The sequence below is a fragment of the Hemitrygon akajei genome, chromosome 13, assembly GCF_048418815.1.
Source record: "Hemitrygon akajei chromosome 13, sHemAka1.3, whole genome shotgun sequence".
In the NCBI taxonomy this organism is placed as follows: Eukaryota; Metazoa; Chordata; class Chondrichthyes; order Myliobatiformes; family Dasyatidae; genus Hemitrygon; species Hemitrygon akajei.
In genome coordinates, this window is record NC_133136.1 from 75,416,825 (window position 1) to 75,435,053 (window position 18,229).

At 38.9% G+C, this 18,229-nt stretch overlaps 1 protein-coding gene across 3 annotated transcripts in view; it reads left to right on the forward strand.

The window, feature by feature from the left end:
• Nucleotides 1-18,229, forward strand: part of ccdc149a (coiled-coil domain containing 149a) — an 81,709-nt gene that overhangs the window by 16,848 nt on the left and 46,632 nt on the right. For all 3 annotated transcript variants that reach the window (XM_073064899.1, XM_073064900.1, XM_073064901.1), the window contains exons 2-3: nucleotides 1,721-1,882; nucleotides 18,154-18,192. In XM_073064899.1, the coding sequence (XP_072921000.1) occupies nucleotides 1,721-1,882; nucleotides 18,154-18,192 (201 nt within the window). The remainder of the gene's footprint in view (nucleotides 1-1,720; nucleotides 1,883-18,153; nucleotides 18,193-18,229) is intronic.

The following is an 18,229-nucleotide window of genomic DNA, read 5'->3' on the forward strand; positions in this document are numbered from 1 at the left end:
CCCTTCTGAATTATTGTGTGAAAACTTGGGACATTAGGGGATGTGGGGAAAGTGAGGGAAGGAGGAAGTTGGAAGGCAGAGTTGAAATGCAAGATCGTGAGTGATTTTTATTGAATGACAAAGTATTCTCAAATGGCTGAATGAGCTACTTCTGGTTCCATTTATAGTGTTGTTATTGATCAGATAGATGACAGCTGTATTACAAAGAGTGTCAGCAGGGTACTGGAGCCGCACAGTACCCTTGCATGCATCACCATATAGTGTAATATCTAATCAGCTAAGCTTTGTGAGTATAGATTTCTTTTGCTGTCCTGGTCCTCGATCTAAATTAACTTTATAGCCATGTAGAAATGGTAATGAGACTCTGTTACAATGGTTGGTCACCTAAATTGATGCTCATTAATTAGAATGTTTTACTGTGTTTGAATAACAAATTATGGATATCCAAGAGCGATTGGAAAGCTGAAATCCCGTCAAAGCTCTGTTTATATTTTCACAAACCAGGAGGTTGAAGCTTGAATGAGTTTCAGCACTCATTTTGAACCCCAGTATTTTTTCATCGTCATTTTGTTGTGTTAGCTGACAACAGGTGCAAAGAGGTTGCTGAATTTTCCATGCATTGCGGGCATGGTGATTTCACACAAGAAAAAGGTTGCTCTGAGTTTATCTGGGGGCGATCAAGAATTAGTGACTGAAGTTGAATGCATTGGACATAATGAATGAGTTGAAAGAGTGACTGTGTGTCTGTTTCCAATTTTAATATCTCTCAACAATTTGCAATTGAAAATCCCTTTATGAGCACTGCATAACTTGAATTCATTGAAGACTCCTTTAGATCTTTCTCCTAGCCCTTTGTCGGACTCATTTGACAGTATTGAAAGGAAGAGCAAATGAATGTTATACGAGGGGGACTTTTTAAACTAGTACACCTGAGTTTATAAAGTCCTTGGGATAAACACAGTAAAAAATCCAGCTCACATCCACTGCATCTCCAACATGGCAGGGCCAGATATTAACCTGGAAATCAGGCTGAATTCCAACCTTGTGCTAAGGTGATGATTGTAAGATCGGTTTGATAGGTAAAATTGCAGCTGAAATCTCCCAACAAAGGGAGGTGGAATATTAGCAGAGGAGTGTACATGCCCCAAGGTGGCCAGGCTGACTTGAGTACTAGGAAAGTAAAATTAAAATACTTGTGACATTTCACCATTCCCTGCTCCATACCAGGTGGTGGAAGGGAGCATGTGTTTTACCAAAATAGCTCCTACATTTCCCAGTTCATTACCATATTACACCCATTTCAGAATTAGCATGGAAGTTCAAGCAATTTTCCCTTCATCCTGATTCCCCCATGATCAGGAGAAAAAATGAATGCTTTATGGGAACATGGGTTTGGAACATCCCAGTATTTAGCTCAGATGAAAACTAAGCCTCTGAATGTTTCATTGGCGTGCACTGAAGGCCATGTTGATACTAAATGCATTTGATTTTCTGTGGCATGATTGCTTTAAAAATGCAGCAATTATTGTGTTCTAATATAGTCATTTGAAGAAAACGGGGTGGGTTTTTTAAATGGTAGCATATCTTTCAGTGGATAGTGGAAGCTACCTGTGGTACATTTGAAAGTGCTGCCTGCTTCTGTTGTAAAGAACAAAGCCTAAGCTTTGATCACTTTTACTCCTTGCTTTAACCTGACTTCAAAATGTTTCTTTTGTTCCAGTATTTGATTTGCAAAAGGAAGCTGGAGAGTAAGAAGGAGGCTCTGTTGATTCTCTCCAAGGAACTTGATACATGTCAACAAGAGCGGGACCAGTACAAACTAATGGCTAACCAGTTACGGGAACGCCATCAGTCACTGAAGAAAAAGTACAGGGAATTAATGGTAAGTTTCTACATAAATCTACAAAACTGTGCTCACCGGATGAATTTTGGGAGGACGTAGGACCCCTGTGTCGATTTTATAAACTGCTTTTTGCAGTGTTTTCCCTTTTTTTTTGGCAGACTGAAAAATGCAAATCAGCAGAGCGTATAAAGAGGTGCAAAAATTTAAACATTTTCTCATAAATCAAATAAACCTGTTTAGTACTTGAAATCATACATAGCTTTTTATATATATAATCTCTAACAGTACATGTGAAATTATTAAATCTTCTATAAACTCACATCATTAGCATCATCACAGATACATCCTCCCATGTTTTCCTCTCCATGTACACTGAACATATAAAATTTAGCTTAATGCCTGACAGCTGAAACATAAACATCATTATAATTTCTATCTCTGATTGCCTTGGTTAAGAAGCACAGAATTAATAATTATTCACATTCTCCTTACTGTGCTTATTTTTTTAAAAAGTGAATAAAGATGAATTGAGGAATATTCTTCAATCCTCTTTTTACAGTCAGTAGGTTCATTACAGACTCAGATCAACTCAGTTAATCTTCTGAGATCGGTTCTCTGCTTCTGACGGTAAAATAAGCAGAACTGCTGTGGAATATTTAATCTTATGCCCTACGCTATATCCTCGACTAATTGTTTTCCTTGATGCATTTTTAATATCCCAGCAGTCTTGAAATTATATTCTATGCAGTATTTTGTTAACTGATCTAACATGCAAGGTATTTTTCAACTCTGTGAGGAGAAGATAATTTGTAATCTTGTCTTACTGAAGGCTTAATGTTTTAGGGTATACATACACCAGCTTTAGCATCATTAGACTTGATTTGCGAATCTCTGGTGGAGGTTGTTGTATAAACCAGTTTGCAGCCTAGAGGCTTTGGAGTGATTAAGACAAAAGCAATCGCGAATAAAGCCCATTGCAGCCTATGGTTTTGTACCACCCTGCAAATGACAGACTGCATCATAAATATGGCTTGCGCAATTTATATTTAAAATACAGTACAGAAGTGTCCCATCCAAGGCTTTTGCCATATCAGGGTATAAAAGGTCATTTACAACATCAGTAGACTAGAATCAACTAGGGAGATGTTATAGATCAGCACTTCAAATGTACAATAATTTGGGAGGAACTTGTGGACTATTTGTTTCATGAACTATAAAGACATTCTGTCTTTATCTTCTTCTGTTTCTTCAAATCAAAACCTCAGATGCATCACGCAATCTGCTCAAGAAACTCAGCGGGTTGAACGGCACTTGTGGAGGGAGAGGTTTTGTCAGTGTTTCAAGATGAAATCTCCATCAGAACTCGGGGGTTTTTACCCAAAATAGAGTCCTGATACAGGTTTTCAACCCAAGGCATTGATAATTTCTTTCCCCTATAAATGCCACTCAATCGCCCCCCGCCCCTCCACAGTGGATTGTTTGTTGCTCCAGATTCCAGCATCTGTAGTCTCTTGTATCTGCATCAAATGCATTCTGGAAAACAGTTTTCATTCCAGCTTTGTCATTTTTAATATTAGTAATAACTCCTGATTTTTGCCCCCACAATTAAGTTTAGGCTAAATGGTTAAGTTGAGAGTTCCTGACAGGTTCCTAATATGAAAATTTACAATTATTTAATACAGTTTTACCCATTCCTTGTCTGTACCTAGATATTCCAGAAGACCAATCTGCATTTATTTGACCAAATTAGAATTGCCAACTTTTTATTTGAGTTAATGATAAATGGTATGGCTTAATTTTCTATGCACAGGACACGTTTAATATCCAACCTTGTCCATTTGATTTTTGAATAAATATGCTCCTAGGATCAAGAAACAAAATATTGATCAAAAAATGTCAAGTATATAATTTTGGCTTTGCTGTCAGGCAATTAAAACTAGATTTAGTCGAAGTGAAATGCAATAAAAAATGGGTGGTTGTTTCCAATTGTTTCACATTACTCAGGAAATTCATCCAGGCACTCTCAGAAGTTATTTACCTTTACATGATTAATGTCATTTCAGTATCAGCTTTTTCCACACCCTGATCGTCACTCCCTTGTCCCCTGAACCTTAATTTTCCATGGTGATTTTATCATGGAAAGTCTGCTCTTGTCTGGAGGCCTCCATTGTGACTGTTGGCCTTGACTTTAATTATAATGTCAACTATAATTGTACTCAGTAATCACTGGAACCCACCCGTTCACTCAGTTTGAGTTTACTGATCAGATGTGGTAAATTGCTGAATACTAAGTACAATATAAGACCTGCTTTTGTATCCCTTTCTAAGAGGAAAATTACATTAACAAATTTGTGTGTATTGGTTCCAGTTTGGAAGATGAACAGCTTTTCTGATAGTCACAATATAGTTTCCTTTTGCTTCTCATACTTAAGAGAAGAGAATGCTCAGGCCAAAGAGAACTGTCACGGAACAAAGTATTTTAATGTGAAATCTGCCTTATAAACATAATAATGGGACAGTGGATTTAATGTCATTTGTGTAGATGAGACTAGCAAACATTGAAACAGGTCTCATCTAATGAGGTTAGTTGTGCTTCAACATTCACCCCTACCTGAACCGTCCTAGGCGTACAATGCATCCACCTGTGTTCATGGTTACTGACCACCTCTGTCTCCCTCTTGCCACTAATGCCCTCCTGCTCCCCAATTTTCTCTCCACCAAAACTCCCTCTTCATCCCCAACACCCCAGTCAAACTTCATCACCACAGAACCACAAATGGCATGGAAGAAGCTAATTCTGCCCATTGTTGCTCTGTGGAGTCTGTTTAAGAATAACCCAACTTCTACCCCTGTCTCACTTCTACCCTTGTCACAAAAGTCAGGCAAATATTTTTGTTTATTTCAGACCAGCTCTCTTTTAAACGCTACAGGTGGATCTGGCAGTGCCTTCTAATCCCGAGCTACTCGCTATATTAGAAAAAAGCTTTTCCCTCATCATACCTCTGGGTTTTTTTTTGTTGTCGCCTTGATCCCTTCAGCATTGGAAATAATTTCTCTATCTACTCTATTTATGCTGTTCAGATTTTAAATTCCTTTATCATCCCCTCCTTTCCAAGGAGCATGGTGCCAACTCTTCTGGTATATTTATTTAACTAAAGTCCTGCATCCTTGGATTTATTTTGGTAAATCTGTTCTGTACTGTCTTGAAAGTGTGGCATCCAGTGGCTGAAGAAGTGTTTCTTTTAATGGTTCATCAAAACTTCATTGCTCCTATATTCATAAGAATATGAGAAATAGGAGCAGAAGTAGGATATTTGGTCATCGAACTTACTGCACCATTCAATAAGATATTGGTTGTTCTGTCCATAGGCTCAGCTCCACCTACCTGTCTTTTCCTCACAACCCTAATTTTTCCTGCTATGTAAAAATTCTAATTGTTTATATATAGACTTAATGAGGTAACCTTTGCTGGTTCCCTGTACAGAGAATTCCATAGATTTACTCCTCTCTGTGGAAAAGCAGTTTCTCCTCATTTCCGTACAAAATTTATTCCCATGAATCTTGAGGCTATGTCCCCTAGTTCTAGTCTCATTTATCAGTAAAAACAGCTTTTGTGCCTCTCTCTTATCTATCCCTTTCATAGTTTATATGCTTCTATGAGATCCCCTCACATTCTTTTGATTTTCAGTGAGTATAGCCCCAGGTGACTTAATCTCTCCTTGTAGGCTAACCCCATCATCTCTGGAATCAATCTGCTGTACCTTATCTGTACCGGCTCCAAAGCCACACATTTTATGCCTCTATTTGTAAAACTCTGGTTTTTGTATTTTATAAAATGCTAATTTTGTACATAAGACCTGCCTTCTACCTTCTAAAGTAGATTTCCTTTCCAGTCTCTGCTCACTCAACTACTCTCATAGTTCATAGTTCAAGTTTAATTATCATTCAACCATACCTGAATACCCATGAGTTCAGCCAAATGAAACAGTGTTACTCTGGGGGCCAAAGCACATATAAGATATCAGTAAAATACGGTAACACAGAAAATATAGTCCTAGACCCCGAGACCATGAATGTTGCAGCAGTCTGCAGTTGAACACAATGTGGCTTGTCATCTGCTGAGTGAACACTTTGGGGGCAGCACCAACTCCAGCTTGGACGCTGTATCACATTGCCATCAGCACTGTGGTGGGGTGTACCGACTTCAACGCCTCTCTCCTGTAAAGAGGCAACACCACGGCTTGACGCCTGGTCTGTCAATAAATCAGTGAATCGGACAGGCAGCATTTCATATTAACAATGTCCAAAAAGGTCTTGCGATCACAAAAAAAAAGCGGAGAAGACTGTCACTCGCTGTTAGACAGCAAACTGCCTTCACGCACCATCTCCTCCGACGCCTCTCTGACACAGGCGCCAGCACAATCCCACCAAGCCCAGCTCCTTCCGTTTCTCTGCCAGTGTGCAACTCGCTAATGGGGTACCTTTAAGTTCGTAATGTACAGCAGGGCCCTGTGATCATAAAGAATAAAAGACGATAACACCTTTGGTTGGCTCCACAGAAGCCGCTGGAACTGAGCACACCACCATCTTACTGGAACTCTTCCAGCCCTCCCGTTGTTTATTTTGAATTCTTTATGTTTGCTGCTGGCCTTCTCTCATAACCTGTCGTTCCTCATTTTCACTTCTCCACTCACTATAACATCCCAATGAATTGCTGCTCGATATCCTCCCTAGCAATGTAAATACCACTCAAATGTTTCTTTACTCACAGCAAATAGGTGGTTTTTGGTCTTGATCATCCTTGTCATCCTCTCACTCCAATATTCTCCTAAATTAATACTGCGCAGACCCTGCCCTTTCTCCCCACTAACTCCTCCTTCCTTTACCTATCTTTTCTAAACGTCAGGGTTAATTTAAGCCATCGCCTACATATTTTAGCCAGGTCTTTATTGTTGCCACAGCTCTGTAATCCCATGGGGTTAATTGTGTTTACAGCTCACCATGCTTATTTAATGCACTCTTTGCAATTATATGCATGAGTGCAAATTAACATCAGACCTCTAGCACTCTCTCATGCTTTGGTCCTATCTAATCACTTTCTGTTTCTTCATCTGGTGCTGTTTTTGATTTTCCAATTCCATTTGTACCGTTTCTCTGCTTTTTAGCTCCACCTTGCAGTGCTCATCCTTCGTCACTTTCAAACACATTCCCTAAACTTCAGCAAACGCCCCTGCAAAATGTCCTAGTACTGCTGTCAGTCTGTACAGGTTTGACCTTCCCCCGAAATGGCCCCAATGCCCTGGAATGGGAATCACTCTCAGCAAGTTGGCTCATCTGTTGTCCAGATAACTTTCACCCCATCCTGGTCTCAACTCATTGCCTGCAAGCTGGCCATCTTCCACAATGCTAGGAAGGCCTGGGGGCCAGGCTTTTGTGTACATTTTCTTATGATATGCCTATGCCACCCAGTGGGACTTCTGCACAATGATTAATCAAGCCCGGGGTTATTGCACATAACTCATGTAAGCCTTACAGACAAATATAACTCTCATTTTAAAAGCTGTTGCAGTTTATGCTGTGTAACATACTGCATGGAAACATGTCATTGGGTCCACCACATCCTCGTTGACCAATGAGCACCTGTCTGTATTAATGCCATATTCTAGTACTTGACCTGTAGCCTTCTATGCTCATGTGATTTAAGTGCTTGTCTGCCTACTTTTTAAATGCTTTCAGTGACTCTGCTTCCATCTCTCTCTAACACTGAATTCCAGGTAACTCAGCACTCTCTGCATTAAACTGCCTGCCCTTAGATCCCCTGTTAATCTGTCACGTCTTGTCCTATATCTACATCCCATAATTTTATCCGGTCTGATAAAGGGAAAAATTTATGCAACCTATCCTATCTATAAACATCGTAATTTTACATACCTTGTAGCAGCCATTTGAGCAAACCAACACCACTGTTAGAGGCAAAGCATGGGGAGTTAACCTGTATGGCACACCCTCTGATTCAATCCAATAATAATGTTCAAAAAGTCAAAGTAATGTATTTGATCCTTATTATCAACTAGCAAAACATACAATCTTGAAGCAATGAAACTAAAGCTAGCAATATTAAATGTACTTAAAGTTAAGTAACTTCAAGTGTAATTAAGCAATTAATAAAAGATATCGCACCAGGCAGTCCACAGCTCTGAAGCTGCCTGAAACATAGCAAGGATACATAACTGATACCTTCACTTTTATCGTGCCCCCTCCCACCCATGTAATTAGCTACCATAATAAATGCACAGCACAGAATACAGATAGAAAACTTGGCGCATGGCTTCTACATCCCTCAATCATGCCCCATTTTAACTTCCTCTGCTCCAGGGAAACGGACTGAGCCTCAACGCTCCCTCCTCAGAACTAACACTTGAGCTAGCATTAGGAGTTCACAAATTGTACTTACAGCTTTGAGCAAAATTGCTTTTTATCCTTATAGCTACACTTGCCCTTCCTTTCCTTACCGTACCTTATCCTCCGGTATATTGTGCTCCACTTCTCTTGGTTACAGAGCAGTATACAGTCCAATGCTTGCCCAGCCCTTTTACTTAGTAAAATGGGGTCTAATGAAGAGCAATGCACATAAAATGCTGGAGGAACTCAGCAAATCAGCCAGTATCTATGAAGGGAAATATAGAGTCGATGTTTTAGGCCGCGACCCTTCATCAGGCCTCAACCCAAGACATGAACTGTTTATTTCCCTCCATAGATGCTGCCTGACTTGCTGAGTTCCTGCAGTATTTTGTGTGTGTATTGCTCACGATTTCCAGCATCCACCAGATCTCTTGTGCCTTGGCCTTAATGTAAAAAAAAGAAATATCTGGAAACACTCTGAAAATCAGGCAGCATCTGTGGAAAGGGAAAGTGCGAATATTTCAGATCAAAGGCTCATCGTCTATTGATACTATCTGACCATTCAGCAGTAGGAATAATTTCAGAGGGTCATTCTTTGAAGCCATACCTATCCACAAGCAGCCTTCAAAAAAAAGTTAGAAATGGGAAACCACTCATATGTTTACTTGTCATTATAACTTAGAACATAAGACATTTGGATTCAGCTTGCAGAGTAGATTAGAAATACTTTATCTAGTAAAACTAGAAGCCCTCAATTATGAGATGCTGATGCAGTGCATATAATGCACACAAATGAGTCATATGAATTCTGGTCATGCTGCACACTGCATGCAAATATTAACTTCAGTCCTGCTCATGTCATGGAAAGCTGCTTTATTCTCTTTTGAGACTGACTACACATCATACATTTTTAAAATTGGACATAATCAGAATGTTGGTAATCCACACTATTTATGCACTGACATTTAATATAATTGTGCTGCATTCGATATTAGATCAGGAAAATTGCTTCAATTGCCAGGTAAACTAAATGATTTGGTTTTTTTTCTATTTTTAATAGTAAGATGATTAAAATTGGCTTTTTTTTTGACAAAGAAAAGTCACTGCGTTGGTTTATTTTATAATAAAATTTACTGTATTTCACTCTCCAGGGAGTAACTTCCACAAACGGCTTCCTTGTTCTTTTCTATTTCTTAATTCCTTCCATATACCTTCTATGATTTTACATGTGCTCATTCTATTTTGCAGTGGTCTTCTATGGCAATGGGTCCTATCAGTTGTAAGAGGAAGTGGTGCTGGGATTGAGACAGGTATTTCTTAGTTTTAGGGCTGGGATTGGCTGGCCTCTACTTTAATGTTCTTGGGATCTATGGTGATATTGGAATGCCAAGAAGTTTGGAGAGATTTAGCTGAAGTACTAGATTGTCTGGAAATGTGCAAGTCTTTTGGCCTAATATGGAATTGTGATTATGGAGTCCACATAAACTCACAATGTAAGTTGTCCAAATGATACTGAAAATGACCATAGAAAGGATGGGATGGAATGGAATGAGGAGCTGATAAAGACCTATGCTGCCCAGATGATCTCAGGTTTAGAAGGAACCAGGGACAGCCTGATAGGAAATGTGAAAAGAGAGCTTCAGTGACAGGAGGCCAGGCCACGTCAGAGCTGCTGAATCAAGTAGCTGGGTGGCATATGATGGGAGCATAGGGAAAATGAGGGGCAAGCAAAAACGAAGCTGAAACAATTGTTTGGGTTTAGGGTTGGCCTCCTTCAAGCTCTTTTGACCTATCACAACCTTAAGCCAAACTTTTCACCATGCATTCATATTGCCCATATACAGTATACGGTTGTCATCTTCATCTGAATACTCCCAGCAGCACTATTGAGCAGCCATCCATCTGGGATCTGGTATATTTACGTTTTTAACCTCTGGTTTAATTATAGTCATTAGTGTCACTTGTGTCGCTTGGCACTAATGACTATAGTCAAGCCAGAGACTTAATCACTTCAGCCCTCATGATACCTGTATCCGAGCTGGTGCTTTGCAGGGTCTGAAGCCCAGTGTCTTCAACTCATCCTCTACCACTTCTTCCTCAGCACTTATTGTTTCTTGTGTGATTTGGGTTGGAGATAATTGTCAATGAATCTGCACCAGTGCCTGAGTTGATGATGATGCCAAGAAGAAAGTGGTAATGGATAGTCCATGGTATTATTTGTGGGATGAGCTGGCACACAAGGGTAGAATGGATTCTCAGGACTAGAAGGTATCACCATGTCAGACAGATGAAGGACCCTTCAGAGCCATTATAAAGATGGAGAGATATGTTATTCAAAGCTACTCGGAAATAATACAACAAACATTTTGTGGTTATGGTATCAAGAAACGCAAAAGCAAATCTTCAGCTTACCATGTCATTCCCTGTCTATACCAATTCTGATTACCATCTCTTGATTCATAACCTATACCTTGGCAATTCCAGTACTCTCACAGTTGCTTCTCAAATGTTATGAGAGTACTGTACCTACATACTTCACCTTCTCAGACAATGCAGTCCAGTATGCAACCACCCTCTAATTGAAACATTTCTTCAGAACCCCTCTAAACTTCTACTGCTCACCTTAACTCAATGCCCTAATGCCTTAGATACCTCTGCCATTAGGAAAAAGTTTTGTAGTATCCACACTATCTTTGCCTATAATTGTGCGGACCTCTATCAGTTCCTCCTTCAGCCTTCTCTGCTTTAAAAACTAGTCCAGCCTATCCAGACTCTCCTCATTATTGCAGCATTCAATTCTGGGCAATATTCTGGTGGATCTCTGATACACCGTCTTCAGTGCAATCACATACTTCCTCTAGTGTGGCAACCAGAACTGCACATAATATACCAGAGGTGGCCTAATCAGTATTATAAGGAAGAGATTTATCAGTGAATGCACAATATTCATGCATATCGAAAGACTCAAAAATAACTTTGAAGGTCACTCACTTTAACCAGAGCATAGCACTGAAATCATGAAAATAATTTTTATCAACAGTGATTTTTGATTGGATGAAACAGCTGAGTCTTCTGGATATACATTCACACATCATGTGAAAGTGGCCTTGATGTAATTATAGATAATGAAAGTGAATACTCATCAATTAGATTTTAATTCAGTGCATTTTCAGGGCACCCCTATCCCATTCATCTTATGTTTTAGATTCACAAGCAGATTTTCCTTTTTTATGCTTTTTGTCCTAGTTAGATTTAAATGTGAAATAAGGGAGTATTTAAAATTCCTTTGAATTAAAATAGAGAAATATACTAAGTTTTAATTACCTTTGTGCCATCAGTGTCTCATAGCTTTCCACCGAGCATCTCTCAATGTGTAAGATGAAAAGGCACACAATCAATACTATTTTATAGTCATTGTCTCACCATCTGAATTGTTACCTAAAGAACTGATTTAGATTTAAATAACCCTTCACTGTTTTCGGCAAGTAAATTGAAAGATAACAATTCCACAAGCAATTATTGCTGAAGTCATTTCTGTTTACTGAATCTGGCAGAACAATCAATAGGGGGCTACATCTTCTGTGACTACGACTACCATTATTGGTTCTTGACTCTTCAGATCTACTACCAGTGTTCTTTTCAGCTTTCTTTTCTCTACGTTCAATGACTCACATCCCTGCTGAGACTTTGCCAAATCCTTTCTTTATTTCCAAGTGACCTCTGTCATCATCTCTGATAGGAAAGTGAGGCTAGAAATGCCATTGATTGCAGAGATATCAAATAATACTGCCCTAGCATACATTAACATCATTGATGAGCTACTGATAATATTTTTTGTAATACTGCTGTTGTTTGCTTCCCTGAGGTTATCAGCCACCTTCTGACCTTGTCTAGATGTACTGCTATCATTCCTCAGGTTTTTATCAACTTTGTGATGATGCTGTCTGAAAAAGTGGAGTAAATAGAAAACAGAATGAAAGGTGCACTTTCTAGTGATATTAATAATACCAATATTTAATTAAACTGAAGTAAATCTGGGGCTTCAGCTTATTAAAAAACACATACATTAATACTAAAAATTCAATATAAAATGCAGAGGATGTTCAACAGTCAGGCAACATCTGTAGAGAGAGAAACAGTTAACATTTCAGATTGATGACCTTTCATCAGAACCTATTTTAATAATTTTGATTTTGCTGAATTAGATATTATTGGATGGCAGGCTTATAAGATCACAAGGAACTGGAGTGAAAGTAGGTTGCATGGCCATCAAACCTGCATCATTATTCAAAAAGGTTGTGAGTGATCTGATCTTGGTCTCAGCTCCACTTTCACCCCTGTTCTCCTGAATGGTTGATTCCTCTACCAACCAAAAACCTGCTTATTTCACTTTTGAATATTTTCAGTGATTCAGTCTTCACAGTTCCCTGGGATAATGAGATCTAAAGACTTATGACACTTTGATGGAATTAATTCCTAATCAATCCATCTAATATGGGCAATACCCCAATCAAGGCAGGCATCCTTTCAGCTTCTACCATGTTAATTCCTCTGTGAATCTTATATGTTTCAGTAAGATTACCTCTTACTCCAATGCAAATGGCCCTATCTCAACAATTCCTCCTACACTAACCTCTTCATCGCAAGAATCAACCCCATGAAATGTTTCTCATCGGTAGCGCAAGGATAAGCCTCCTTAAACAAAAGAAACAAAACTGAGCAAAGTACAAAATCTGTGATCTCACCCATTTTGATTATGCAAGATTTCCCTATGTTTGTACTCTATACTTGTTAAAGTAAAATCCACTTGTCTTCCTGGTTATCTGCTGTGAAGTGTGTCTTGTTTCATATGTGAGGATAATCAGATCTCTCCATACAATGGTACTCTGCTGTCTCCATTCAAACAATATTCTCCTTTTATATTTTTTTATAAAAATGTATAATGTCATACTTCCCCTTATCATGCTCCAACTGCCAGTCTTTGCATCATCAGCAACATTAGCTACCACATACTCCATCTTTCACAGAGATCAACTTTAAATAATTGAGGCCATTGTGCTGATCCCTGTGGTACCCAGAATAATTCAGTTTACCATCCTGAAAATGATCTGTTTATTCTAACTCTATTTTTTTGTTACTTAATTGATCAATGGTATAGTTACTTTGTTGAAAGTAACCTATGTGGCATTTTATTCAGTGTCTTCTGAAAATCCAAATACACTACTTTTACTGATTTCTGCAAAAAATCTGATAATTTCGTTTCACTAAATCATGTTGATCCTGCTCAATTTTTGTAAATATTCTGCTTCTGCATACCTTCTTGATAATAGATTCCAACATTTTCCTGATAATAAATGTCTTGTAGTTTTCTTCTATCTGTTGGCCCCCTTTACTGACATACATTTATAGATTTTCAGTCAGGTGGCTTCTTCCTGGAATTTAGGGAATTATGGAAGATCACAATCAATTTTGCACTATCACAGTAGTCATTTTCTTTAATTCCTGAGGAGACTGACCAGTAGGTGTAGAGGACCTATTAATCTTCAATCCCTTGGCTTCTTGAAATGCTGCACTATCATGTGCTGTATGGTACTCCCACAGCAGGGACACCCAAGTTGGAAAGGTAAAGGTATAAAGAAGTGGAGAGGTTTTTAAGTGCGTCTGCGTTCTCTTGATGAAGAAGTTTTGTTATTGGGATGAGTGTTGATTCACAATTGAAAGCTTCTTGGCACAAACCTTCATTCTCAAGATGATTATCTTTTTTTTATCTTCCCACTGCCTCGGTAAAGCAGCCAGCATAATCAGAAATCCCATCCACCGTAGACATTCTCTCTTCTCCTCTCTCTCATTGGTCAGAAGATACAGACGCCTAAAAGCACATCTCAGAAGGTTCAAGAGCAGCTTAATCCCACTGTTATCAGACTCTTAAATGGGCCTTTTGTACAAAAAGATGAGCTTTTGGCCTCATAATTTACCTTATTATGATCTCACACTTTATCATTTACCTGTTCTCCACTTTTCCAGTAGCTTTTACACTTTATTCTGCATTGTTACCTTATTATAGCTCAATACACTGAGCAATAATTTCATCTGTATAAAGAGAATGCAAGATGGGCTTTTCACTGTATCAATAATAAACCAATACCAGTACTATTTCTCCTTTGTTCTTCAAAATGACATTAATGAATCAATCATCAACAATTGTGATCTGCTGAGACAAAAATGCATCAAAAATCTAAATTGAGGTCAAATCTGTAAATCTGTTGTGGTGGTTCCGAGGAAGAAAGCATAAAAATTGTCAAACAAGCCACCAACACATTAAAAGAGGAATTTATTGTGTGAATAGATGATAATCAACACTAATCACAGAAAGAAAGTGGCTGCCTGGCCTGCTGTGTTCCACCAGCATTTTGTGTGTGTTGTTGTTTGAATTTCCAGCATCTGCAGATTTCCTCGTGTTTGCTCTTTAAATTCACTACTGTGAAGCCTCTGCCAGTGATGCCTACGCTGAAGAAGTTTAAATCTTCTCTTCGACGGGAGTTCAGTGAAACCCTCTCTCGCTGCTCCCCATCTATAATTCCTTCAGCCCTTCAACTTTTCGATCATATTTTGACCCAGACCTGCTATTACAGCCATATATCCTTCCTTGGAACGTATCTCCGCCGCCAACTGACTCCAGTTGGCTTCAGGATCCATTTTCGAGCTTCTCAATTTGGACCTTCTGAGGATCAATTCCACGTCCCATTCCCATTCTGATATGTCTATCCATGGCCTCCTCTATTGTCAAAATGAATCCAAACTCAGGTTGGAGGAACAACACCTTATATACCGGCTGGGTAGCATCCAACCTGATGGCATGAACATTGACTTCTCTAACTTCTGTTAATGCCCCTCCTCCCTCTCTTACCCCATCCCTGACATATTTAGTTGTTTGCCCGTTCTCCATCTCCCTCTGGTGCTTCCCCCCCTTTCTTTCTCCTGAGGCCTCCCGTCCCATGATCCTTTCCCTTCTCCAGCTCTGTATCCCTTTTGCCAATCACCTTTCCAGCTCTTAGCTTCATCCCACCCCCTCCGGTCTTCTCCTATCATTTCGCATTTCCCCCTCCCCCCACTACTTTCAAATCTCTTACTATCTTTCCTTTCGGTTCGTCCTGACAAAGGGTCTCGGCCCGAAATGTCGACAGCGCTTTTCCCTATAAATGCTGCCTGGCCTGCTGTGTTCCACCAGCATTTTGTGTGTGTTGTTGGCTGCCTTAAAGTTCATTTAAACTGCATCTTCAAAATTTGCCGCCAAATGATTCCACAAGACAAATATAAATAAAAACTTCCCAATGAAAACTCTAGGAAATCTGCAGATGCTGGAAACTCTGTGAGTTTTGACTGATATAAAATCACTCACATACATTGATGATGCTATGAGAATGGAGATATACAGCTATTAGAAATATATATTGTTAATCAGCTATAGATTTTATCTCCAGAGCAAATATAGGTGTATCAATAAACGATACAACCTTATCCTCCTGACAAAACTGAACATAGTCACCATTCCTAGAGATAGTCTGACAATTTGACTTAAGAAAACAGATTTGAACTGTAATGCATACAGAGCTACAGATGGAAGGGGCTTTGACTAGTCCTGTCTTTACTTCTCAAAAGCTACATATTGCATTTGTAATCCTTAATATTATCAAAACCTCTCCAAAGCAAGGGAACAAATGAATAAAATGCTAATTCTGATTCAAACTTCAATTATATAAGTATGCATTAAAGATACCTTTTCTGCTGTAAAATAATAAAATTAAAATAACAGCACACGTAATAAGGTGGCCCTTATTCTATTATCTATTGGCCTTTGATTTTCTTTTTGTAATAATTATCAACATTCACAGTGCCTACCAAAGAATTGGCCTGGTGACAGTGCAAAGCAGAAAATGCACATATAGAGCCCAAAGTATAAGACCAGGCTGAGAATATCTTATTTCTAGATGTGTCATTCTCCTGACTGCTACTCAAGCAGGTATTAGCGGTGTGTCTAGTACAACAAAACTGAGAACATACTGTAACCATAAAGTGTGTATGAGGTATAGGAACAGCAAGCAGCAAGGTGCTTTGAAGTGAATTCGGTTGAATTGTGTATTTCACCTGGTGGGAATGTCAATTTGCCCAAAGCCTGCTGTCCATTTCTCTTTTATTTTCTTCACTACCTACATATTGGGGAGGTACAAATAAACATTGGATCTTTCACTTCATTTAGTGAAAGCTCTAAGCATAAAGAGTATTTTAATGAATAACAGTAACTGGTACAAGTTAACAACTCAATTATCGGTATCCGTGTCCATGGTTCAGATTAATAACTGTATTAACATACTTGCCCATTCCATTTCCTTTTCCCTTCAAGTTTTCCAGAATCCTGCCAACTCCCCGGATTGGGATTTGCTATTTTGTCTTCAGACTCCAGACTGTGTGCTGTTACAGCAAGTTTATTTTTATTCTATATTTTGCTAATTATTTGTTACTTTTTAAAGGCATATAGACAGAATCCACACGTGGTAACTTCAGTTATTTTGCAATGGGGACAGGCAAAATGCCAAGTACAAATGAGTGTGTTTAATTCTTGACAATGGTATGGTGCAGTATTGAACAAGTACGAAAGGTTCATTTCTGATCCCTAATTTCTTACAGCAATACCTGAGCATAGAAATATGAACCAATTAGCTGACACTGTTCCTGTTCAGCTGCCCCCAGGATCAGCTACTTACTTCTGGATACCAGGAGGTAACAGTCTGGACTCAACTCTGGTTATGGTGTCCTCATGTTTAAGTAGCCTGCTAAGTTGTCACTGAGTTGTTTCCTCACAATTGAAGAACAGCAACTCAAGTGATTTAAATGGGCTTGCCATTTTAAATGGGGGAACACACCCTAGGACAAGCCTTAGGAACGAAGAAGACATTTTGAATCAATGTATAAAGTTGAAACTAGAAGAAACAAGCAACATGAGAGAATAAAAAGTTACAAGAAAAGAAAACATGAAAAGCAACTGATAATCTAATCTGAAAGATGGTAAATCTGCTGTCTCACCGCACCAGAAACCCAAGTTCAATCCTGATCTTTGATGCTGTTGGTGCAGAGTTTGCATGTTCTCCCTTTGACCAGGTGATCCAGTTCTCTCCCAGATCCAGAGATATGTAGTTTAGTGGGTTAACTGCCCACTGTAAATTGCCCCTGATTGTAGGTCTGTGGTGGAATATGCAGGGAGTTGAAGGGTATATTGGGGATTAAAAATAAAGGATGAATGTAGAACTAGTGTAGATGGGTGGGATAGGCCCAGTGGGCCGAAATGCCTGTACCCTGCTGTATCATTCTATAATGCTGTTAGCCTGCTCTCTTTCACTTCCTCCCTTTGTCCCATCACTCAGTTACCTGCCTTTGAAATGCTGGAAACACTTACAGCATCCTATTTTGAAAAAAATTAGCTTTTCCAATCATAATTTTGTTCCCTGTCAATTCCAATTTTTTTAAATTGAATCTTTATCTTGTATCTTGGAAAAATGATGATCATTTTGTTTCCAGAATTCCATTTGCTAAAAGGGAGTGACCCATGAGCATCATTGAAATTTGCCTTCATGGGTTTGTATTTGTGCTACAGCTCAGATTGGAATTACCATACCTATGACACTGCTTTTGGTATACCTTCTTTACTGTCTTGGAACCTATTGAGAGTCATTTAGTATTGTTGCTTTGCTGTCTCAGATGGAATAAACCTGTGCTGCAAAGAATATAGAAAAATACAAATGAAAGTGTAATCAATAGCATTTCAACATTATAACTGAAGTGTTTTATAGATGTTGCATCTGGAATAATTTGTGAAAAGAGTTGATAGTTAAAATTTTTTTTTAACTCCTTAGGATGGCGATCCCACACTCCCTCCGGAAAAACGGAATCAGGTAAGATGTGAGATAACAGAACTGCTTTTGACAAAAT